The sequence below is a fragment of the Heptranchias perlo genome, chromosome 16 (assembly GCF_035084215.1).
Source record: "Heptranchias perlo isolate sHepPer1 chromosome 16, sHepPer1.hap1, whole genome shotgun sequence".
NCBI classification, from domain to species: Eukaryota; Metazoa; Chordata; class Chondrichthyes; order Hexanchiformes; family Hexanchidae; genus Heptranchias; species Heptranchias perlo.
The window spans coordinates 6,974,464-7,001,455 of NC_090340.1; the positions used below are offsets into that span (position 1 = coordinate 6,974,464).

The following is a 26,992-nucleotide window of genomic DNA, read 5'->3' on the forward strand; positions in this document are numbered from 1 at the left end:
TGGGAACCTCCTGTAAATATTGACACATTCCTCGGAACCTCCTGTAAATACTGACACATTCCTGGGAACCCCCTGTAAATACTGACACATTCCTGGGAACCTCCTGTAAATATTGACACATTCCTCGGAACCTCCTGTAAATACTGACACATTCCTGGGAACCCCCTGTAAATACTGACACATTCCTCGGAACCTCCTGTAAATACTGACACATTCCTGGGAACCCCCTGTAAATACTGACACATTCCTCGGAACCTCCTGTAAATACTGACACATTCCTGGGAACCCCCTGTAAATACTGACACATTCCTGGGAACCTCCTGTAAATATTGACACATTCCTGGGAACCTCCTGTAAATATTGACACATTCCTCGGAACCTCCTGTAAATACTGACACATTCCTGGGAACCCCCTGTAAATACGAACACATTCCTGTGAACCCCTTGTAAATACTTTCACACTGTTGGGAACTCCCTGTAAATACTGACACATACTCGGGATCGCCCTGTAAATACTGACAGATTTCTGGAAACATCCTGTAAATACTGACACACTCCTGGGAACCCGCTGTAAATATTGACACACTCATGGGAACCTCCTGTAAATATTGACACATTCCTGGGAATCTCCTGTAAATACTGACACATTCCTGGGAAACCCCTGTAAATGCAGACACATTCCTGGAAACTCCCTTGAAATAATGACACGCTGCTGGGAACGTCCTGTAAATGCTGACAAATTCCTGGAAACCCCCTGTATGTAGTAACACACTCTTGGAAACCCCCTATAAATACTGACACCTTCCTAGAAACCCCCTGTAAATACTGACAGATTCCTGGGAACCTCCTGTAAATACTGACAGATTCCTGGGAACCTCCTGTAAATACTGACACACTCTTGGAAACATCCTGTAAATACTGACAGATTCCTGGGAACCCCCTGTAATTAATGACATGGGAACTCCCTGCAAATATTGACACATTGCTGGGAGCCCCTTGCAAAGATTGTCACACTCCAAGGAACCCCCTGTAAATATTGACACATTCCTGGGAACCTCCTGCAAATACTGACACATTCCTCGGAACCTCCTGTAAATACGGACACATTTCTGGGAACAATGACATTTTAATGATCTGTGTACACGGACCTCCACTGTTTCGAGCTTTTCACCATTTAGAAAGAACTCTGATCTATCCTTTTTAGATCCAAAGTGGATGACCTCACTCTTGCCTACACTGAAATCCATTCGCCACAGTTTTGCCCATTCACTTAATCTATTAAAATCTCTCTGTAATTTTATGCTGCTATCTACACTGCTTACAATGCTGCCTATCTTTGTGTCATTGGCAAACTTGGATATTTGGCCTCTATCCTGTCATCTAAGTTATTAATATACATGGTGAAAAGCTGAGGCCCCAGTACAGATCCCTGGAGAACACCACTTGTCACATTCTGCCAATCAGAGTACATTCCCTTTATCCCTACTTTCTATCTCCTGCCTCCCGAACAATTACCAACCCATGTCCGAAGGTTACCTCCAATTCCATGCACTCTCATTTTTACTAATAATCTCTTGTGCAGAACCTTATTAAATGCGTTCCTGAAGTCCATATAGATAACATCGACAGACACTCCCCTGTCCACCATGCTCGTGACCGCCTCATTAAAATTCAATTAGATTAATTAGATATGACCTACACTTCACTGACTCTCTTTGATCAGCTCATACTTGTTCAAGCGCTCAGTGTCCCTGATGATAGATTCAAGCAACAGATGTTAAACTGACTGGTCTTTCGTTACCTGGTTTCTCTGAACGTGCCAGTACTAAATTGCAAATTGGCTCCTGGATCTGGTGGTTCTGGGAGAGAGATTTAGTGGGTCTGGGAGAGGGATCTGGTGGGTCTGGGAGAGGGATCTGGTGGGTCTGGGAGAGAGATCCGGTGGGTCTGGGAGAGGGATCGGGTGGGTCCGGGAGAGTGTTTTGGTGGGTCAGGGAGAGGGAAAGGGGACCACGTCCTACCTTGTGGCCAGTTCTGCTGCCTATGATCGCCATAATCCCTCTACCACCTCCTTTCTTCTGGCACATCCCCTCAAACGGCGGTATAGAGGGATGAATGGAATGAAATCGGTCGATATATTATATCATACGGCTGGATCGGTAATGGGTGGCAACTGGAAAAAATGGTAGTGGGAGCAGAGGAAAATGTCAGTGGCCAAGTTTCGGGGCGGGGATTCAGCAGTGTGATCTTTGTCAGGATCCCATCTCAAGCGCAGTTTCGGCAACACTATGTTTGGTCTCACTCCTCCATTTACCTGTGGGGAGATCTTGAGCTCGCTGATGTCTGAGAGCCACTCAAATCGTACCACGTCTGCTACACTTCGATTGGTCATTGTGAAGGTCACTTGATAAGGTTTGCCAATGTGACAGTCTCCAAAGTGAATATGGTCCAACCGTGTAGCTGGGATGGAATAAAAACAGTCTCAATATGTTCCTTCATCCTACAACCAGACCGCTGAGAACTTCATTTTTAGAATTAAAAAATATCCAATAAGGCAATATATAATGTTTGATCAAGATAGACGAGGCTGAACTATCAGATCAGGTAATTGGATAGATTTTGACCATCATACTGATGGATTCAGTTGTTGCACTTGACGTGTGATAACCAAGCTTTGACAATGCACAAAACTCATCCAGCTAGCGCAGGACGCCGAAAATAACACCTTCGGTGTCAATGTCACCCAATTGGCAAATATTTTATTTAAATTTTGGATACTTCATTTGCTCAAGATGTTACCCTTATAGAAAGAACTTGAGTTTATAGAGCATCTTTCATGACCTCAGGACGTCCTAAAGCGCTTTACAGCCAATTGAGTACTTGGAAGCATAGTCACGGTTGCAATGTAGGCAAAGGGGCAGCCAATTTGCAAGATCCCACAAACATCAATGAGATAATGAACAGATATTCTGTTTTTAGTGATGTTGGTTGAGGGAAAAATATTGTCCAGGACACCGGGGAGAACTCCCCTGCTCTTCTTCAAACAGTGCCATGATGTCTTTTTCGTCCAGCTGAGAGGGCCTTGGTTTAACACCTCATCCAAAAGACAGCACCTCCAACAGTGCAGCACTCCCTCAGTTCTGCACCAGAGTAAAAATACAAAAATGCACTTAAAATACAACTATAATCAAAAAACAAGCCAAAAACATCAGGGTAGATTTTGCCATGCCCAAAGTCACTGTGTGAGGCCTCACTCACAGCCAGTGCATTTTGTAAGATCATGGGTTGAGCGTGCATATTTTTCTGATATACTTGGATGTATGAGGCCCCCACCAATGCATGAGGCCCTTACAAAATTCACCCTGGAGGGTTTGCTGGCATTTTGGATTACAGTTTCCTTTTTTTACGGAAAAAAAGGGCTGCTCACACTATTTTTGAATGACTCCTGATCAAAATGGCAGCTGAGAGTAATTTGCTGTGGTGAATTTTATTAGCAAAAATAGCAGAAAACCACTCAAAGGTGACTCAAACCTGAAGGTGCTAATGAACTACTTATGAATGATGGCAATTTTTTCCATCCCAGTTGTGCAGTGAGCATAAATTGTCTGTTAACATCTATACTAAAATGCCTGTTTCATAGACTGGCCAATGGAGATCCTCATAGATTGTCTCACTGAGAAATGGGAGGCCCTTTCTGATCAGGCAGGGCAGCACATAAACAGACTCACATCAGGTGGTTTATGGTCTGGGTTCTCTTCTGCCACTGGTTGAGGCTGGTTCTCTTCTTCTCTTTGACAATGGTCCTTTGCCGGGCCAGAATGTGTGAAGAGCATGTTCGATACGCATACTAAGCTGTAATGCATGGCTTCTCTGATCCTGTTCTTCTGCCTCCAGAACCAACTGATGGACAAGAATGGCCAGTGAGATATCTATAGGTCCTACTTAGGCAACACTCAGTTCTCGCCCACATCCAGAGAGAGCAGATAAGGTGCAGCTTTAAGAAGGTGTGAACAGCAGCAACAGTGAAGCCCAAGGACACTGTGAAATAATGAAATCCATGGGCCAACATGCATGTTCTTGATACAACTACCAAACAGACTTCCCTTTAAGGAACAGGGCACAATATGGATGGATGGGCCAACGATGCAATGCCAGTTTTAAATGGGCGCAGAGCTCCAGTGGTGTTGTTCAAATGCTCAGGTAGCATTAAGCAGCTAAGATACTATTTACATTTTTCTGGGCCCTTAATGAGGCTGGCACGTTAATGGTCGGTGTCACGGGTCCTTCCCCGCGGTGTTATGCTGCACCGTGTCCTTCCCCGCGGTGTCACGCTGCACCGTGTCCTTCCCCGCGGCGTTACGCTGCACCGTGTCCTTCCCCGCGGTGTTACGCTGCACCGTGTCCTTCCCCGCGGTGTTACGCTGCACCGTGTCCTTCTCCACGGTGTCACGCTGCGCCATGTCCTTCTCCGCGGTGTTACGCTGCACCGTGTCCTTCCCCGCGGTGTTACGCTGCACCGTGTCCTTCCCCGCGGTGTTACGCTGCACGGTGTCCTTCCCCGCGGTGTTACGCTGCACCGTGTCCTTCTCCACGGTGTTACGCTGCACCGTGTCCTTCCCCGCGGTGTTACGCTGCACCGTGTCCTTCCCCGCGGTGTTACGCTGCACCGTGTCCTTCCCCGCGGTGTTACGCTGCACCGTGTCCTTCCCCGCGGTGTTACGCTGCACCGTGTTCTTCCCCGCGGTGTTACGCTGCACCGTGTCCTTCTCCACGGTGTTACGCTGCACCGTGTCCTTCCCCGCGGTGTTACGCTGCACCGTGTCCTTCCCCGCGGTGTTACGCTGCACCGTGTCCTTCTCCACGGTGTTACGCTGCACCGTGTCCTTCCCCGCGGTGTTACGCTGCACCGTGTCCTTCCCCGCGGTGTTACGCTGCACCGTGTCCTTCCCCGCGGTGTTACGCTGCACCGTGTCCTTCTCCGCGGTGTTACGCTGCACCGTGTCCTTCCCCACGGTGTTACGCTGCACCGTGTCCTTCTCCGCGGTGTAACGCTGCACCGTGTCCTTCCCCACGGTGTTACGCTGCACCGTGTCCTTCCCCACGGTGTTACGCTGCACCGTGTCCTTCCCCACGGTGTTACGCTGCACCGTGTCCTTCCCCATGGTGTTACGCTGCACCGTGTCCTTCCCCACGGTGTTACGCTGCACCGTGTCCTTCCCCGCGGTGTTACGCTGCACCGTGTCCTTCCCCATGGTGTTACGCTGCACCGTGTCCTTCCCCACGGTGTTACGCTGCACCGTGTCCTTCCCCGCGGTGTTACGCTGCACCGTGTCCTTCCCCATGGTGTTACGCTGCACCGTGTCCTTCCCCACGGTGTTACGCTGCACCGTGTCCTTCCCCGCGGTGTTACGCTGCACTGTGTACTACAGGCGCACAGCAGGCCTCAGGTTTCAGCACCACATGATGCAAGGTAGCACTCTCGCCTCTGAGTCCGAAGATCTTGGGTCCACATCCCGCTCCAGACACTTGAGTACAAAATCTAGGCTGGAATTCCCAGTGCAGTACTGAGGGAGTAAAATCGAGACTGCCCTCTCAGGTGGATGTGAAAGAACCCACGGCTCTATTTTGAAGAACAGCAGGGGAGTTCTCCCCAGTGTCCTGGCCAATATTTATCCAAAAACCAACATCACTAAAACAGATTTTCTGGTCATATTGCTGTTTGTGGGATCTTGCTGTGCACAAATTGGCTGCTGCATTTCCTACATTACAACAGTGACTACATTTCAAAAGTACTTCAATGGCTGTAAAGCGTTTGGGACATCCTGAAATTGTGATAAGCATTATATAAATGCAAGTCCTTCTTTTATTTAATGTGAAGGAATCATTTAAGGATATGGGGTAAATAAATTCCCCTTTGCTGCTCCTGGCAGATGCCGAGAATGCATTTTGGGAAACTGCACCTTTGTGGTTCCTGTTTTTCCACCCATTAATGTTAATGGTCTCAAAATCACAGGCTGGGAGTATGAAGTTTCCCAATACGCATTCCCAACGTGCGCCAGGAGCAGTACAGGTGAACTTTTACCCCACTATTGCTTCATCAGGAGGGCAGAACCCAGAGGCAGCTGGCCAATCAATCTTTGGGCTCCCAGCTGATGGGAGGGCAGATACCCACACTCGCCAGTTCAACTGTAATGGAATTGATGGAGAACCTCTCCAGGTTGGGGCAGGAGTATGGAGTCACGATACGGACCCGAATACAATTTAAATTAGGCAGCCTCCCCCTCTCCATAATGTGGGCCCTCTCCCCACACCAGACAATCATCTGACACACAATAGGTGGTAGCAGCAGCCCTTTACTGGCTGCTGGTACCCAACACTGTGGGCCTAGTATTCCTGATACTTCATGTGAGTCACATAAAGAGCACCAGGAAATCATGCAAATAGCTGATTCCACGTCAGCTAGCAAAGTCGGCTCATTTAAACACAGTGCATGTGGCTTATCTGGCCACTAGATTTTAAGATTTCTTTACAGGAATTTGGTATTAGGCCAAGTTGTGGCCACTTTAATTCGAGTATTCCTTGCCTGGAAGCAAACTGTCTATGTGTATGTGAAGTGTACAAAAAAATTAACCACCTCAGTAGGTAGCCATGTTACCTCTGCCTAGGCGGACAGCTTCACAAGAACTAAATGCAAAGTTCATCCAGGTGTTAGAAACAGTTAATATTGTTTAACGGGAGCATTAATTTGTTACATCTGCCCTTGGCCTTTGAAATTGTCTCCACAGGGGTCTGTAGCTGTGTGCAAACAAAATGATGCCAGCTGGCCGGCCCATCCAGGGATGGAAGAGTTTGCAAGAGAGTTGCTTTGGATCAGAGGATAACCCTTTCATTCGGAAAACTTGTCGTCTGGTTCCTGTTGTCTTTCAAATCTATTTTTGATTGACAGATTTATTTAATGGTGAAAGATATGCTTCTTATTCTCCTGTGTCTCAGTTCGGACTTCAAAGCTAAGGAAGGAATATAACCGGGTTGGGAATACCGATTCTTTAGTTCTCTTTACACTATATTCTGACACCGGTGGCAGCAAATGCAGGTCTCTGTGGGTTTGTCTTTCCCATTAGGCAAGGGTATTAAGGGTTATGGAACCAAGGCGGGTAGATGGAGTTAAGATGCAGATCAGGCATGATCTAACTGAATGGCAGAACAGGCTCGAGGGGCTGAATGGCCTCTGCCTGTTCCTATATTCCTTCCTACATAAAAGTATTTCATCATTGGCCGCAAGTTGTTTAGAGCACAACGGTAATGCTAAAAGGTTTTTGGACTTCTATTGTTTTGAAAGAGACGCTAAAGTGCTTGAAGTATATAATGCAGGAGGTAATAATTCTGCATCTGGTCTCCCGGCGTACACCAGGAGAACATATCACATCCTAGGGTTCTAAAAGTTAAGGATAGTATTAGATTAAAAGAAGAGACTTATAATGTTGCCAAGAGTAGTAAGCCTGAGACATAGACATCGAAAATAGGAGCAGGAGGAGGCCATTCGGCCCTTCGAGCCTGCTCTGCCATTCAATATGATCATGGCTGATCCTCTATCTCAATACCATATTCCCGCTCTCTCCCCATACCCCTTGATGCCTTTTGTCTCTAGAAATCTATCCAGCTCCTTCTTAAATACATTCAGTGACTTGGCCTCCACAGCCTTCTGTGGTAGAGAATTCCACAGGTTAACCACCCTCTGAGTCAAGAAATTTCTCATCTCATTCCTAAATGTCCTACCCCGTATTTTGAGGCAGTGACCCCTCGTTCTGGACCTCCCACCCAGTGGAAACATCCTCCCTGCATCCAGTCTGTCTCGCCCTGTCAGAATTTTATATATTTCAATGAGATTCCCTCTCATTCTTCTAAATTCTAGTGAATACAGGCCGAGTCGACCCAATCTCTCCTCACACGACGGTCCTGCCATCCCAGGGATCAGTCTGGTGAACCTTCGCTGCATTCCCTCTATGGCAAGTATATCCTTTCTTAGGTAAGGAGACCAAAACTGCACACAATACTCCAGGTATGGTCTCACCAAGGCCCTGTATAACTGCAGTAAGACATCCTTGCTCCTGTACTCAAATCCTCTTGCAATGAAGGTCAACATACCATTTGTCTTCCTAACTGCTGCTGCACCTGCATATTTGCTTTCAGTGACTGGTGTTCAAGGACACCCAGATCCCTTTGAACATCAACATTCCCCAATCTTTCACCATTTAAATAATACTCTGCCTTTCTGTTTTTCCTTCCGAAGTGAATAACTTCACATTTATCCACGTTATACTGCATCTGCCATGTATTTGCCCAGTCACTCAACTTGTCTAAATCACCTTGAAGCTTCTTTGCATCCTCCTCACAACTCACGATCCCACCTAGTTTTGTGTCGAGGATTGGGAGAGTTTTAGAAACCAGCAAAGGATGACCAAAAAATTGATGAAGAGGGAGAAAATAGAATGAGAATAAACTAGAAAGAAATATAAAAGCAGATTGTAAGATCTTCTAAAAGTATGTAAAAAGGAAGACAGTAGCGAAAGTAAACTTGGGTCCCTTAGAGGCTGAGACAAGAAACATTGTAATAGGGAATAAGGAAATGGCAGAGATGTTAAACAAATATTTTATATCTGTATTCACAATAGAAGACACAAAAACATACCAGAAATAGTGGGGAACCAAGAGTCTAATGAGAGTGAGGAACTTAAAAGTAATTAATATTAGTCAAAAAAAAGTACTGGAGAAATTAATGGGACTAAAAGCCAACAAATCTCCTGGACCTGATGGCCTACATCCTAGGGTTCTAAAAGAGGTGGCTGCAGAGATAGTGGATGCATTGGTTATGATCTTCCAAAATTCCCTGGATTCTAGAGCAGTCCCAGTGGATTGGAAGGTAGCAAAGGTAACATCGCTATTCAAGAAAGGAGGGAGAGAGAAAACAGGGAACTACAGGCCAGTTAGCCTGACATCAGTAGTTGGGAAAATGCTGGAATCCATTATTAAGAACATGGTGACGAGGCACTTAGAAAATCATAATATGATTAGGAAGAGTCAACATGGTTTTATGAAAGGGAAATCATGTTTGACAAATCTACTGGAATTTTTTGAGGATGTAACTAGCAAGGTACATAAAGGGGAACCAGTGGATGTAGTATGTTTGAATTTTCAAAAGGCATTCGATAAGGTGCCACACAAAAGGTTGTTACTCAAGATAAGAGCTCATGGGGTTGGGGTAATATATTAGCATGGATAGAGGATTCATTAACGGACAGAAAACAAAGAGTAGGGATAAACGGGTCATTCTCAGGTTGGCAGGCTGTAACTAATGGGTGACGCAAGGATTGGTGCTTGGACCTCAACTACTTACAATCCATATTAATGACTTAGATGAAGGGACCGAGTGTAATGTATCCAAATTTGCTGACGATACAAAGTTAGGTGGGAAAGTAAGCTGTGAGGAGGACACAAAGGGCATGATTTCATTGAGAGGGTGGGGGGTGGGGGGTGGAATTCCTGACGAGAAAGCCGGGGTACGGGTTTCCTGGACGACCTTACGATTTTGACGTAAGGACGTCTTCTATTTTTTTTCTATGTTTCCCGCCCAACAGGCCAGCCTGATTGACAGGCTGGTCTCAGTAGGATGGGGGGAGAGCAGCCAGGGAGAAGATGTGAAAAGGCAAGTGTTAAATGGGAGGGGGGCTCAGTCATTGGGGGTCTCAGTGGTTTAGGGTGGGCCAGGCTCAGTCATTGGGGAGGGGTCAGTCATTTGGGGGTTGGATCGGGGTTATCGCAGAGGGGGTGTCGGAGATTGTGGGAGGGGAGCTGGAGATCTTGAAGGGGGTCAGAGATTGTGGGTGGGGGTCGAAGACCGTGGAGGGGGGGTCGGAGATCGGGAGGGGTGTTCGGAGATTGGGAGGAGGGGGTGGTCGGAGATCATGGGGGGGGGTGTGGGAAATCGGCCGGTGGGGGGGGGCGGCGGTCACTGCAGGTAGTCTTGTTGGTCCTGGGGGCAGCACTCCTGCTCCTCCGAGCCCACAAGCTGTGCCATAAAGGCACTTGCCTGCAGTTTAGGGCCTTCTTGCCTCCTCTCAAGTGGCGTGAAGTAGCAGGCCCAGGAATCCCGGCCCCCAGGGATCAAAAACAAAAAACCCGATAAAATGGAGGCCTGCAGCCTCCTTGAAAGCTTTTACTGACTGACCCGCCTCCTAAGAGCGGGTTGGTTGCCCGCCCCTCGATCCACCCCTGTGAAAATCGGATGTGGGCAAGTTAGGGGCAGGTTTTAGATTTTTAAAATTTTTACTGCCTCCTGCCCCCCACGGCCCCTGCTCCCCCGCCAGCTTTTCCCATTTAAAATCGAGCCCAAAGAGTCTGCAAAGGGATATAGACAGGTTAGGTGAGTGGGCAAGAAGGTGGCAGAGGGAGTATAATGTGGGGAAATGTGAGGTTATTCACTTTGGTAGGAAGAATAGAAAAGCAGAATATTTTTTAAATGGTGAGAAACTATTAAATGTTGGTGTTCAGAGGGATTTGGGTGTCTCCTTGTACATGAAACACAGAAAGTTAACATGCAGGTACAGCAGGCAATAAGGAATGCAATTGGTATGTTGGTTTTTATTGCAAGGGGGTTAGAGTACAAGAGTAAGGAAGTCTTCTGCAATTGAACAGGGCTTTGGTGAGACCTCACCTGGAGTACTGCATGCAATCTTGGTCTCCTTACCTAAGGAAGGATATACTTGCCTCAGAGGGGGTGCAACGAAGGTTCACTAGATTAATTCCTGGGATGAGAGGGTTGTTCTATGAGAGGAGATTGAGTAGAATGGGTCTATACTCTCTGCAGTTTAGAAGAATGAGAGGTGATCTCATTGAAACATGGAAGATTCTAAAAGGGCTTGACAGGGTAGATGCTGAGAGGCTGTTTCCCCTGGCTGGAGAGTCTTTGGAGTAGGGGGCATAGACTTAGAATAAGGAGTTGGACATTTATGACTGAGATGAGGAGGAATTTCTACACTCAGAGGGTTGTGAATCTTTGGAATTCTCTACTCCAGAGGGCTGTGGATGCTCAGTCATTGAATATATTAAAGACTGAGAGCGATAGATTTTTGGACTCGAAGGGAATCAAATGGTGAGAAACTATTAAATGTTGGTGTTCAGAGGGATTTGGGTGTCTCCTTGTACATGAAACACAGAAAGTTAACATGCAGGTACAGCAGGCAATAAGGAAGGTAATTGGTATGTTGGCTTTTATTGCAAGAGGGTTAGAGTACAAGAGTAAGGAAGTCTTGCTGCAATTGAACAGGGATTTGGTGAGACCACACCTGGAGACTGCATGCAATCTTGGTCTCCTTACCTAAGGAAGGATATTCTTGCCTCAGAGGGAGTGCAACGAAGGCTCACTAGATTGATTCCTGGGATGAGAGGGTTGTCCCGTGAGTTGTCCTTGATACGGGGATCGGGCAGGAAAGTGGAATTGAGGTCAAAGATCAGCCATGATCTTATTGAATGGCAGAGCAGGCCCGAGGGGCCATATGGCCTACTCCTGCTCCTATTTCTTATGTCTTTATGTTCTTATCACAAAATTCCACTCTCGCAGCCCCGAATGTTCCTCTATCAATCTTAATGGACAGAAAATCACAGTGGGAGCGTGGATTTTGTAATATGCTCTCCCGGTGCGTGGCAGGAGTGTAGAGTCAAAGTTTTGACCTCCTAGTGAATATCTACTTTGCTAGACAGCTACTAGTATAGGCAACTATCCCAGTTCATGTGCAAACCTTGCCTCACAGTAACTAAGATGGTTACTTCAAAAACCTACTCGAGCTTTGAGACGTTATACTGAAACAGCCTCTGTGACTTATCTTTCTGCTACTGTTTGACTTTTGCTTCTCAATAAAGCTGATTAATTATTCAAAGCCAATATACAGTCCATCAGAGTCTTGTTTGTCTGTCAGTTGGAGAGATTAGGAGTCTATGGTGGTGATCAGTATTCCAAAGTGTACCTCACTGGTAAAAGGGTTTGCACTTCACCCTGCGGCCCACTATCCCACATCACATTTTGGCCCATAAGGAATGTGGGCTGTCAATGAAAGAGGTCATTTACACTGGGAATGAGAAAAAGTTTCTGGAAAGTGCCCAAATCGTAACAAGTACATCAGAGGTCCACTTTTCTGACTATGTGTTTTTGGCAATTTGATGTCCATTGAATTCCAGGAAACAGGAGTTATACTGACATCTGCGAATGCAAACTCTAAAATCCCCAACTGCAGGCGCTTTAACTCCTCGTTCTAAAGTGTATTCCAGAGTCAGGTCACTGATTTTGAAGCAGTGCAAAAGTGGAGCAGAACTGCAACTTTATGCGCTGATTGTGTATTACTCAACAGCAATGAGGATTAAATTTAATCTGAACTCTATAGAAGATTGTAGCGATGAAATGCCAGTGAAATAAACAGCAACATTGAGCTGCATCAGTAATTTACACTTGCTATTGCAGCAAAATTGCAAGTAGTTCTCACCTTGAATGTCGCTTTCCTCCAGAAATCTGGTAACTTTTTCCACTGCACCGGTTCGCACTAGTCCATGGATGTTGTCGAGAGTGATATCATCCTGGTAACCCTCACCAACTAACTGTACAATGGTGTCCTCATACTGGTTATTGAACACCGACAGGTACAGTGCTCCTTCGAGGCGTTGAGCCAAGGTTGGTTGGAAGGTAACAACAAACTTTGCCTCTTCCCCACTGTTAAGCTTGATAGTGAGCATGCAACTTTCCTTCACTGAGTGGAAAAAAATATAATGCAGCTTTATTTTTATACCAACTATAAAAACAATTCAAATTTAAGTTTTGAAAATTTCAGCTACTAAAGGGGACAGAATCGGTTTGTATTCCGTAAGACGAGATTTCCAATTAGCATCACCAGCGGGAACCCACGCTATAATGCCAATCGGAAATGATCCACAGAAACTTACGGTACACAAGGAAGCCAATTGGTTCATCGCACTTGTGCTCAGCCTTCAACTGGAGATATCTACCCTGATCTCATTTCCCTGTATCTCTTCACATTCTTCTTTTTCAAATACTTATCCATTGATCTTTCAAGTGATGTTATAGTTTTCTCCTCAATGGTCCAATCGATGTTCTAATAACTCTCTGTCAAAATACTTCTTCTAATTTCTCCCTTCTTTGGTATAGTGATAATCCTGAGTCTATGCTTCGTTGTTACTGACTTGTGAACTAATGGGAACAGGGGTATTCCCACTGGGAAACCCAGTATGGCTCTCTTGGAGCTGCAGGCAAAAAAATAAAAAGGCAAAACAATTGCCCCAAAGGCCTAACCTAAGTGGCAGCAGCAAAGAAATCAAGAAACATGGTGCAGAAATTGACTGAACGTTTACCTACTGCCTCTGCATACAAGATCCTTTAAACTTACTTCCGTGTACAACTCACTCCTTAGTAACACTAGACACCTATTATATACGGACGTGAAGCTCACTCAGAGTAATGGATGCTGAAACGGCGGGAAATTGGGTACACATCAAAATGATAACACCCACCCTTCATTTGGTTCAGGCTCGGTGAGGCCTTCTTTCAATGTCAGTACCACTGGCAGGAGAAGGCTGCCCTGACATTATAACCCATTTGTTTAACTCTTCTGCTGTGTAAGGAGTTGAGGTGAAGGAGTCCCGATGACATTGTTTTCTACGACACTGGAAATGTGAAATTCTCAAACATCCCCAAGTGGCACTGCTGTGGAGGGGGGTGATGTTGGACACCAGCATCCATATTCAAGACCATTAGTTTAACATCAACACCTGTTCAAATATTGGGAGCGATCATAAGGAGCAAACTCGAGGATTACTTGTGTGAGAATAATTGAATAAATAGAAGCCAATATGGCTTTAGAAGGGAAAAAGCTGCCTGATGAAACTAAACTTTTTTGAGAAAGTGACATCAAAGTGGATTGTGGAAAACAATACGGTGTATTTAGGATTCCAAAAAACAATGTTCTTTCAAATAATTTTCTACAATGAACTACATCAATAACCACTATCTGGCACACTCATACAATGTTCATCAAACATCCAGCCAACAACAACAACTGAACTCCATCCATAACAATCCACAACCAAAGCCATACCAGCATCTATTCCCCAACAAAACAGCATCTATTCCCCAAAAAAACAGCATCTATTCCCCAACAAAACAGCATCTATTCCCCAACAAAACAGCATCTATCACCGACACAAACAGTATCTATCACCGACACAAACAGTATCTATCACCGACACAAACAGTATCTATCACCAACACAAACAGTATCTATCACTGACACAAACAGAATCTATCACCGACACAAACAGTATCTATCACCAACACAAACAGTATCTATCACCGACACAAACAGTATCTATCACCAACACAAACAGCATCTATCACCGACACAAACAGCATCTATCACCGACACAAACAGTATCTATCACCGACACAAACAGCATCTATCACCGACACAAACAGTATCTATCACCGACACGAACAGTATCTATCACCGACACAAACAGAATCCATCACCGACACAAACAGCATCTATCACCGACACAAACAGTATCTATCACCGACACAAACAGCATCTATCACCGACACAAACAGTATCTATCACCGACACAAACAGAATCTATCACCGACACAAACAGCATCTATCACCGACACAAACAGTATCTATCACCGACACAAACAGAATCTATCACCGACACAAACAGCATCTATCACCGACACAAACAGTATCTATCACCGACACAAACAGCATCTATCACTGACACAAACAGTATCTATCACCGACACAAACAGCATCTATCACTGACACAAACAGTATCAATCACCGACACAAACAGCATCTATCACTGACACAAACAGTATCTATCACCAACACAAACAGTATCTATCACTGACACAAACAGAATCTATCACCGACACAAACAGTATCTATCACCAACACAAACAGTATCTATCACCGACACAAACAGTATCTATCACCAACACAAACAGCATCTATCACCGACACAAACAGTATCTATCACCGACACAAACAGCATCTATCACCGACACAAACAGTATCTATCACCGACACGAACAGTATCTATCACCGACACAAACAGAATCCATCACCGACACAAACAGCATCTATCACCGACACAAACAGTATCTATCACCGACACAAACAGCATCTATCACCGACACAAACAGTATCTATCACCGACACAAACAGAATCTATCACCGACACAAACAGCATCTATCACCGACACAAACAGTATCTATCACCGACACAAACAGCATCTATCACCGACACAAACAGCATCTATCACCGACACAAACAGCATCTATCACTGACACAAACAGGATCTATCACCGACACAAACAGCATCTATCACTGACACAAACAGTATCTATCACCGACACAAACAGCATCTATCACCGACACAAACAGTATCTATCACTGACACAAACAGCATCTATCACCGACACAAACAGTATCTATCACCGACACAAACAGCATCTATCACTGACACAAACAGTATCTATCACCGACACAAACAGCATCTATCACTGACACAAACAGGATCTATCACCGACACAAACAGCATCTATCACCGACACAAACAGTATCTATCACTGACACAAACAGTATCTATCACCGACACAAACAGTATCTATCACCGACACAAACAGCATCTATCACTGACACAAACAGTATCTATCACCGACACAAACAGTATCTATCACCGACACAAACAGTATCTATCACCGACACAAACAGTATCTATCACCGACACAAACAGCATCTATCACCGACACAAACAGTATCTATCACCGACACAAACAGCATCTATCACCGACACAAACAGCATCTATCACCGACACAAACAGCATCTATCACCGACACAAACAGGATCTATCACCGACACAAACAGCATCTATCACTGACACAAACAGCATCTATCACCGACACAAACAGTATCGATAACCGACACAAACAGCATCTATCACTGACACAAACAGTATCTATCACCGACACAAACAGTATCTATCACCGACACAAACAGTATCTATCACCGACACAAACAGCATCTATCACCGACACAAAGAGTATCTATCATCGACACAAACAGTATCTATCACCGACACAAACAGTATCTATCACCGACACAAACAGCATCTATCACTGACACAAACAGTATCTATCACCGACACAAACAGCATCTATCACCGACACAAACAGCATCTATCACCGACACAAACAGTATCTATCACCGACACAAACAGCATCTATCACCGACACAAACAGCATCTATCACTGACACAAACAGCATCTATCACCGACACAAACAGGATCTATCACTGACACAAACAGGATCTATCACGGACACAAACAGTATCTATCACCGACACAAACAGTATCTATCACCGACACAAACAGTATCTATCACCGACACAAACAGCATCTATCACCGACACAAACAGGATCTATCACCGACACAAACAGCATCTATCACCGACACAAACAGCATCTATCACCGACACAAACAGCATCTATCACTGACACAAACAGCATCTATCACCGACACAAACAGCATCTATCAGTGACACAAACAGTATCTATCACCGACACAAACAGTATCTATCACCGACACAAACAGCATCTATCACCGACACAAACAGGATCTATCACCGACACAAACAGCATCTATCACCGACACAAACAGCATCTATCACCGACACAAACAGCATCTATCACCGACACAAACAGTATCTATCACTGACACAAACAGTATCTATCACCGACACAAACAGCATCTATCACCGACACAAACAGTATCTATCACTGACACAAACAGTATCTATCACCGACACAAACAGTATCTATCACCGACACAAACAGCATCTATCACTGACACAAACAGTATCTATCACCGACACAAACAGCATCCATCACCGACACAAACAGTATCTATCACCGACACAAACAGTATCTATCACCGACACAAACAGGATCTATCACCGACACAAACAGTATCTATCACTGACACAAACAGTATCTATCACTGACACAAACAGTATCTATCACCGACACAAACAGTATCTATCACCGACACAAACAGCATCTATCACCGACACAAACAGGATCTATCACCGACACAAACAGCATCTATCACCGACACAAACAGCATCTATCACCGACACAAACAGCATCTATCACCGACACAAACAGTATCTATCACTGACACAAACAGTATCTATCACCGACACAAACAGCATCTATCACCGACACAAACAGTATCTATCACCGACACAAACAGTATCTATCACCGACACAAACAGTATCTATCACCGACACAAACAGCATCTATCACGGACACAAACAGTATCTATCACCGACACAAACAGCATCTATCACCGACACAAACAGTATCTATCACCGACACAAACAGTATCTATCACCGACACAAACAGGATCTATCACCGACACAAACAGCATCTATCACCGACACAAACAGTATCTATCACTGACACAAACAGTATCTATCACCGACACAAACAGTATCTATCACTGACACAAACAGTATCTATCACTGACACAAACAGTATCTATCACTGACACAAACAGGATCTATCACCGACACAAACAGCATCTATCACCGACACAAACAGTATCTATCACCGACACAAACAGTATCTATCACCGACACAAACAGCATCTATCACCGACACAAACAGTATCTATCACTGACACAAACAGTATCTATCACTGACACAAACAGCATCTATCACCGACACAAACAGTATCTATCACTGACACAAACAGCATCTATCACTGACACAAACAGTATCTATCACCGACACAAACAGTATCTATCACCGACACAAACAGCATCTATCACCGACACAAAAAGCATCTATCACCGACACAAACAGTATCTATCACTGACACAAACAGCATCTATCACTGACACAAACAGTATCTATCACCGAAAGAAACAGTATCTATCACCGACACAAACAGTATCTATCACCGACACAAAAAGCATCTATCACCGACACAAACAGTATCTATCACCGACACAAACAGTATCTATCACCGACACAAACAGTATCTATCACCGACACAAACAGCATCTATCACTGACACAAACAGCATCTATCACTGACACAAACAGTATCTATCACCGACACAAACAGTATCTATCACGGACACAAACAGTATCTATCACCGACACAAACAGCATCTATCACTGACACAAACAGCATCTATCACTGACACAAACAGTATCTATCACCGACACAAACAGTATCTATCACTGACACAAACAGTATCTATCACGGACACAAACAGTATCTATCACCGACACAAACAGCATCTATCACCGACACAAACAGTATCTATCACCGACACAAACAGCATCTATCACCGACACAAACAGCATCTATCACCGACACAAACAGCATCTATCACCGACACAAACAGCATCTATCACCGACACAAACAGTATCTATCGCCGACACAAACAGTATCTATCACCGACACAAACAGCATCTGTCACTGACACAAACAGTATCTATCACCGACACAAACAGTATCTATCACCGACACAAACAGTATCTATCACCGACACAAACAGTATCTATCACCGACACAAACAGCATCTATCACCGACACAAACAGTATCTATCACCGACACAAACAGTATCTATCACCGACACAAACAGCATCTATCACCGACACAAACAGTATCTATCACCGACACAAACAGCATCTATCACCGACACAAACAGTATCTATCACCGACACAAACAGTATCTATCACCGACACAAACAGTATCTATCACCGAAACAAACAGCATCTATCACTGACACAAACAGTATCTATCACTGACAAAAACAGCATCTGTCACCGACACAAACAGTATCTATCACCGAAACAAACAGTATCTATCACCGACACAAACAGTATCGATCACCGACACAAACAGTATCTATCAACGACACAAAGAGTATCTATCACCAACACAAACAGCATCTATCACTGACACAAATAGTATCTATCACCAACACAAACAGCATCTATCACCGACACAAACAGCATCTATCACCGACACAAACAGCATCTATCAGCGACACAAACAGCATCTATCACCGACACAAACAGTATCGATCACCGACACAAACAGCATCTATCACCGACACAAACAGCATCTATCACCGACACAAACAGCATCTATCAGCGACACAAACAGCATCTATCACTGACACAAACAGTATCTATCACCAACACAAACAGCATCTATCACTGACACAAACAGCATCTATCACTGACACAAACAGTATCTATCACCAACACAAACAGTATCTATCACCGACAGAAACAGAATCTATCACCGACACAAACAGCATCTATCACCGACACAAACAGTATCTATCACCGACAAAAACAGTATCTATCACCGACACAAACAGTATCTATCACCAACACAAACAGTATCTATCACCGACACAAACAGTATCTATCACCAACACAAACAGTATCTATCACCAACACAAACAGTATCTATCACCAACACAAACAGAATCTATCACCGACACAAACAGTATCTATCACCGACACAAACAGTATCTATCACCAACACAAACAGTATCTATCACCAACACAAACAGTATCTATCACTGACACAAACAGAATCTATCACCGACACAAACAGTATCTATCACCAACACAAACAGTATCTATCACCAACACAAACAGTATCTATCACTGACACAAACAGTATCTATCACCAACACAAACAGTATCTATCACTGACACAAACAGAATCTATCACCGACACAAACAGTATCTATCACCAACACAAACAGTATCTATCACCGACACAAACAGCATCTATCACCGACACAAACAGTATCTATCACCGACACAAACAGCATCTATCACTGACACAAACAATATCTATCACCGACACAAACAGCATCTATCACCGACACAAACAGCATCTATCACTGACACAAACAGGATCTATCACTGACACAAACAGTATCTATCACTGACACAAACAGTATCTATCACCGACACAAACAGTATCTATCACTGACACAAACAGGATCTATCACTGACACAAACAGTATCTATCACCGACACAAACAGCATCTATCACCGACACAAACAGCATCTATCACCGACACAAACAGTATCTATCACTGACACAAACAGTATCTATCACCGACACAAACAGCATCTATCACCGACACAAACAGTATCTATCACTGACACAAACAGTATCTATCACTGACACAAACAGTATCTATCACCGACACAAACAGTATCTATCACCGACACAAACAGCATCTATCACGGACACAAACAGTATCTATCACCGACACAAACAGCATCTATCACCGACACAAACAGTATCTATCACCGACACAAACAGTATCTATCACCGACACAAACAGGATCTATCACCGACACAAACAGCATCTATCACCGACACAAACAGTATCTATCACTGACACAAACAGTATCTATCACTGACACAAACAGTATCTATCACCGACACAAACAGTATCTATCACTGACACAAACAGTATCTATCACTGACACAAACAGCATCTATCACTGACACAAACAGTATCTGTCACCGAAAGAAACAGTATCTATCACCGACACAAACAGTATCTATCACCGACACAAAAAGCATCTATCACCGACACAAACAGTATCTATCACCGACACAAACAGTATCTATCACCGACACAAACAGTATCTATCACTGACACAAACAGTATCTATCACGGACACAAACAGTATCTATCACCGACACAAACAGCATCTAACACCGACACAAACAGTATCTATCACCGACACAAACAGCATCTATCACCGACACAAACAGCATCTATCACCGACACAAACAGCATCTATCACCGACACAAACAGCATCTATCACCGACACAAACAGTATCTATCGCCGACACAAACAGTATCTATCGCCGACACAAACAGTATCTATCGCCGACACAAACAGTATCTATCGCCGACACAAACAGTATCTATCACCGACACAAACAGTATCTATCACCGACACAAACAGCATCTATCACCGACACAAACAGTATCTATCAACGACACAAACAGCATCTATCACCGACACAAACAGTATCTATCACCGACACAAACAGCATCTATCACCGACACAAACAGTATCTATCACCGACACAAACAGTATCTATCAACGACACAAACAGTATCTATCACCGAAACAAACAGTATCGATCACCGACACAAACAGCATCTATCACCGACACAAACAGTATCGATCACCGACACAAACAGTATCTATCAACGACACAAACAGTATCTATCACCGAAACAAACAGCATCTATCACCAACACAAACAGCATCTATCACTGACACAAACAGTATCTATCACCAACACAAACAGCATCTATCACTGACACAAACAGCATCTATCACTGACACAAACAGTATCTATCACCAACACAAACAGTATCTATCACCGACACAAACAGAATCTATCACCGACACAAACAGCATCTATCACCGACACAAACAGTATCTATCACCGACAAAAACAGTATCTATCACCGACACAAACAGTATCTATCACCAACACAGACAGTATCTATCACCGACACAAACAGTATCTATCACCAACACAAACAGTATCTATCACCAACACAAACAGTATCTATCACCGACACAAACAGAATCTATCACCGACACAAACAGTATCTATCACTGACACAAACAGTATCTATCACCAACACAAACAGTATCTATCACTGACACAAACAGAATCTATCACCGACACAAACAGTATCTATCACCAACACAAACAGTATCTACCACTGACACAAACAGAATCTATCACCGACACAAACAGTATCTATCACCAACACAAACAGTATCTATCACCAACACAAACAGTATCTATCACTGACACAAACAGTATCTATCACCAACACAAACAGTATCTATCACTGACACAAACAGAATCTATCATCGACACAAACAGTATCTATCACCAACACAAACAGTGTCTATCACCGACACAAACAGCATCTATCACCGACACAAACAGTATCTATCACCGACACAAACAGCATCTATCACCGACACAAACAGTATCTATCACCGACAGAAACAGTATCTATCACCGACACAAACAGAATCCATCACCGACACAAACAGCATCTATCACCGACACAAACAGTATCTATCACCGACACAAACAGCATCTATCACCGACACAAACAGTATCTATCACCGACACAAACAGCATCTATCACTGACACAAACAGTATCTATCACCGACACAAACAGCATCTATCACGGACACAAACAGGATCTATCACCGACACAAACAGCATCTATCACCGACACAAACAGTATCTATCACCGACACAAACAGTATCTATCACCGACACAAACAGCATCTATCACCGACACAAACAGCATCTATCACCGACACAAACAGTATCTATCACCGACACAAACAGTATCTGTCACCGACACAAACAGCATCTATCACCGACACAAACAGTATCTATCACTGACACAAACAGCATCTATCACCGACACAAACAGTATCTATCACCGACACAAACAGCATCTATCACTGACACAAACAGTATCTATCACCGACACAAACAGCATCTATCACCGACACAAACAGTATCTATCACCGACACAAACAGCATCTATCACTGACACAAACAGCATCTATCACCGACACAAACAGTATCTATCACCGACACAAACAGCATCTATCACTGACACAAACAGCATCTATCACCGACACAAACAGTATCTATCACCGACACAAACAGTATCGATCACCGACACAAACAGTATCTATCACCGACACAAACAGTATCTATCACCGACACAAACAGTATCTATCACCGACACAAACAGTATCTATCACCAACACAAACAGCATCTATCACTGACACAAACAGTATCTTTCACCGACACAAATAGCATCTATCACCGACACAAACAGCATCTATCACCGACACAAACAGTATCTATCACCGACACAAACAGTATCTATCACCGACACAAACAGCATCTATCACTGACACAAACAGCATCTATCACTGACACAAACAGCATCTATCACCGACACAAACAGTATCTATCACTGACACAAACAGGATCTATCACTGACACAAACAGTATCTATCACCGACACAAACAGTATCTATCACCGACACAAACAGTATCTATCACCGACACAAACAGTATCTATCACCGACACAAACAGTATCTATCACCGACACAAACAGCATCTATCACGGACACAAACAGGATCTATCACCGACACAAACAGCATCTATCACCGACACAAACAGCATCTATCACCGACACAAACAGTATCTATCACTGACACAAACAGTATCTATCACTGACACAAACAGCATCTATCACCGACACAAACAGTATCTATCACTGACACAAACAGCATCTATCACCGACACAAACAGTATCTATCACTGACACAAACAGCATCTATCACTGACACAAACAGTATCTATCACCGACACAAACAGTATCTATCACCGACACAAACAGCATCTATCACCGACACAAAAAGCATCTATCACCGACACAAACAGCATCTATCACCGACACAAACAGTATCTATCACTGACACAAACAGCATCTATCACTGACACAAACAGTATCTATCACCGAAAGAAACAGTATCTATCACCGACACAAACAGTATCTATCACCGACACAAAAAGCATCTATCACTGACACAAACAGTATCTATCACCGACACAAACAGTATCTATCACCGACACAAACAGTATCTATCACCGACACAAACAGTATCTATCACCGACACAAACAGTATCTATCACTGACACAAACAGTATCTATCACGGACACAAACAGTATCTATCACCGACACAAACAGCATCTATCACCGACACAAACAGTATCTATCACTGACACAAACAGCATCTATCACCGACACAAACAGCATCTATCACCGACACAAACAGCATCTATCACCGACACAAACAGCATCTGTCACTGACACAAACAGCATCTATCACCGACACAAACAGTATCTATCACCGAAACAAACAGCATCGATCACTGACACAAACAGTATCTATCACTGACAAAAACAGCATCTATCACCGACACAAACAGTATCGATCACCGAAACAAACAGTATCTATCACCGACACAAACAGTATCGATCACCGACACAAACAGTATCTATCAACGACACAAAGAGTATCTATCATCAACACAAACAGCATCTATCACTGACACAAACAGTATCTATCACCAACACAAACAGCATCTATCACCGACACAAACAGCATCTATCACCGACACAAACAGCATCTATCACCGACACAAACAGTATCTATCACCGACACAAACAGCATCTATCACCGACACAAACAGTATCGATCACCGACACAAACAGCATCTATCACCGACACAAACAGTATCGATCACCGACACAAACAGTATCTATCAACGACACAAACAGTATCTATCACCGAAACAAACAGCATCTATCACCAACACAAACAGCATCTATCACTGACACAAACAGTATCTATCACCAACACAAACAGCATCTATCACTGACACAAACAGCATCTATCACTGACACAAACAGTATCTATCACCAACACAAACAGTATCTATCACCGACACAAACAGAATCTATCACCGACACAAACAGCATCTATCACCGACACAAACAGTATCTATCACCGACAAAAACAGTATCTATCACCGACACAAACAGTATCAATCACCAACACAAACAGTATCTATCACCGACACAAACAGAATCTATCACCGACACAAACAGTATCTATCACTGACACAAACAGTATCTATCACCAACACAAACAGTATCTATCACTGACACAAACAGAATCTATCACCGACACAAACAGTATCTATCACCAACACAAACAGTATCTATCACTGACACAAACAGAATCTATCACCGACACAAACAGTATCTATCACCGACACAAACAGTATCTATCACCAACACAAACAGTATCTATCACTGACACAAACAGAATCTATCACCGACACAAACAGTATCTATCACCAACACAAACAGCATCTATCACCGACACAAACAGCATCTATCACCGACACAAACAGTATCTATCACCGACACAAACAGCATCTATCACCGACACAAACAGTATCTATCACCGACACAAACAGTATCTATCACCGACACAAACAGAATCCATCACCGACACAAACAGCATCTATCACCGACACAAACAGCATCTATCACCGACACAAACAGTATCTATCACCGACACAAACAGAATCTATCACCGACACAAACAGCATCTATCACCGACACAAACAGTATCTATCACCGACACAAACAGAATCTATCACCGACACAAACAGCATCTATCACCGACACAAACAGTATCTATCACCGACACAAACAGCATCTATCACTGACACAAACAGTATCTATCACCGACACAAACAGCATCTATCACCGACACAAACAGTATCTATCACCGACACAAACAGCATCTATCACTGACACAAACAATATCTATCACCGACACAAACAGCATCTATCACTGACACAAACAGCATCTATCACCGACACAAACAGTATCTATCACCGACACAAACAGTATCTATCACCGACACAAACAGTATTTATCACTGACACAAACAGCATCTATCACCGACACAAACAGCATCTATCACCGACACAAACAGTATCTATCACTGACACAAACAGGATCTATCACTGACACAAACAGTATCTATCACTGACACAAACAGTATCTATCACCGACACAAACAGTATCTATCACCGACACAAACAGTATCTATCACCGACACAAACAGGATCTATCACCGACACAAACAGCATCTATCACCGACACAAACAGCATCTATCACCGACACAAACAGCATCTATCACTGACACAAACAGCATCTATCACCGACACAAACAGCATCTATCACCGACACAAACAGCATCTATCACCGACACAAACAGTATCTATCACCGACACAAACAGGATCTATCACCGACACAAACAGCATCTATCACCGACACAAACAGTATCTATCACTGACACAAACAGGATCTATCACTGACACAAACAGCATCTATCACCGACACAAACAGTATCTATCACCGACACAAACAGTATCTATCAACGACACAAACAGTATCTATCACCGAAACAAACAGTATCGATCACCGACACAAACAGCATCTATCACCGACACAAACAGTATCGATCACCGACACAAACAGTATCTATCACCGACACAAACAGCATCTATCACTGACACAAACAGTATCTTTCACCGACACAAACAGCATCTATCACCGACACAAACAGTATCTATCACCGACACAAACAGTATCTATCACCGACACAAACAGCATCTATCACTGACACAAACAGCATCTATCACTGACACAAACAGCATCTATCACCGACACAAACAGTATCTATCACTGACACAAACAGGATCTATCACTGACACAAACAGTATCTATCACCGACACAAACAGTATCTATCACCGACACAAACAGTATCTATCACCGACACAAACAGTATCTATCACCGACACAAACAGTATCTATCACCGACACAAACAGCATCTATCACGGACACAAACAGGATCTATCACCGACACAAACAGCATCTATCACCGACACAAACAGCATCTATCACGGACACAAACAGCATCTATCACCGACACAAACAGCATCTATCACCGACACAAAAAGCATCTATCACCGACACAAACAGTATCTATCACCGACACAAACAGTATCTATCACCGACACAAACAGTATCTATCACTGACACAAACAGTATCTATCACGGACACAAACAGTATCTAT

At 43.7% G+C, this 26,992-nt stretch overlaps 1 protein-coding gene across 1 annotated transcript in view; it reads right to left on the reverse strand.

The window, feature by feature from the left end:
* Positions 1-26,992, reverse strand: part of hydin (HYDIN axonemal central pair apparatus protein) — a 1,099,250-nt gene that overhangs the window by 177,144 nt on the left and 895,114 nt on the right. Inside the window, exons 69-70 of the mRNA XM_067997614.1 lie at positions 12,534-12,794; positions 2,315-2,460 (exon numbers count right to left, since the gene is read on the reverse strand). Coding sequence (XP_067853715.1) covers positions 2,315-2,460; positions 12,534-12,794 — 407 coding nt within the window. The remainder of the gene's footprint in view (positions 1-2,314; positions 2,461-12,533; positions 12,795-26,992) is intronic.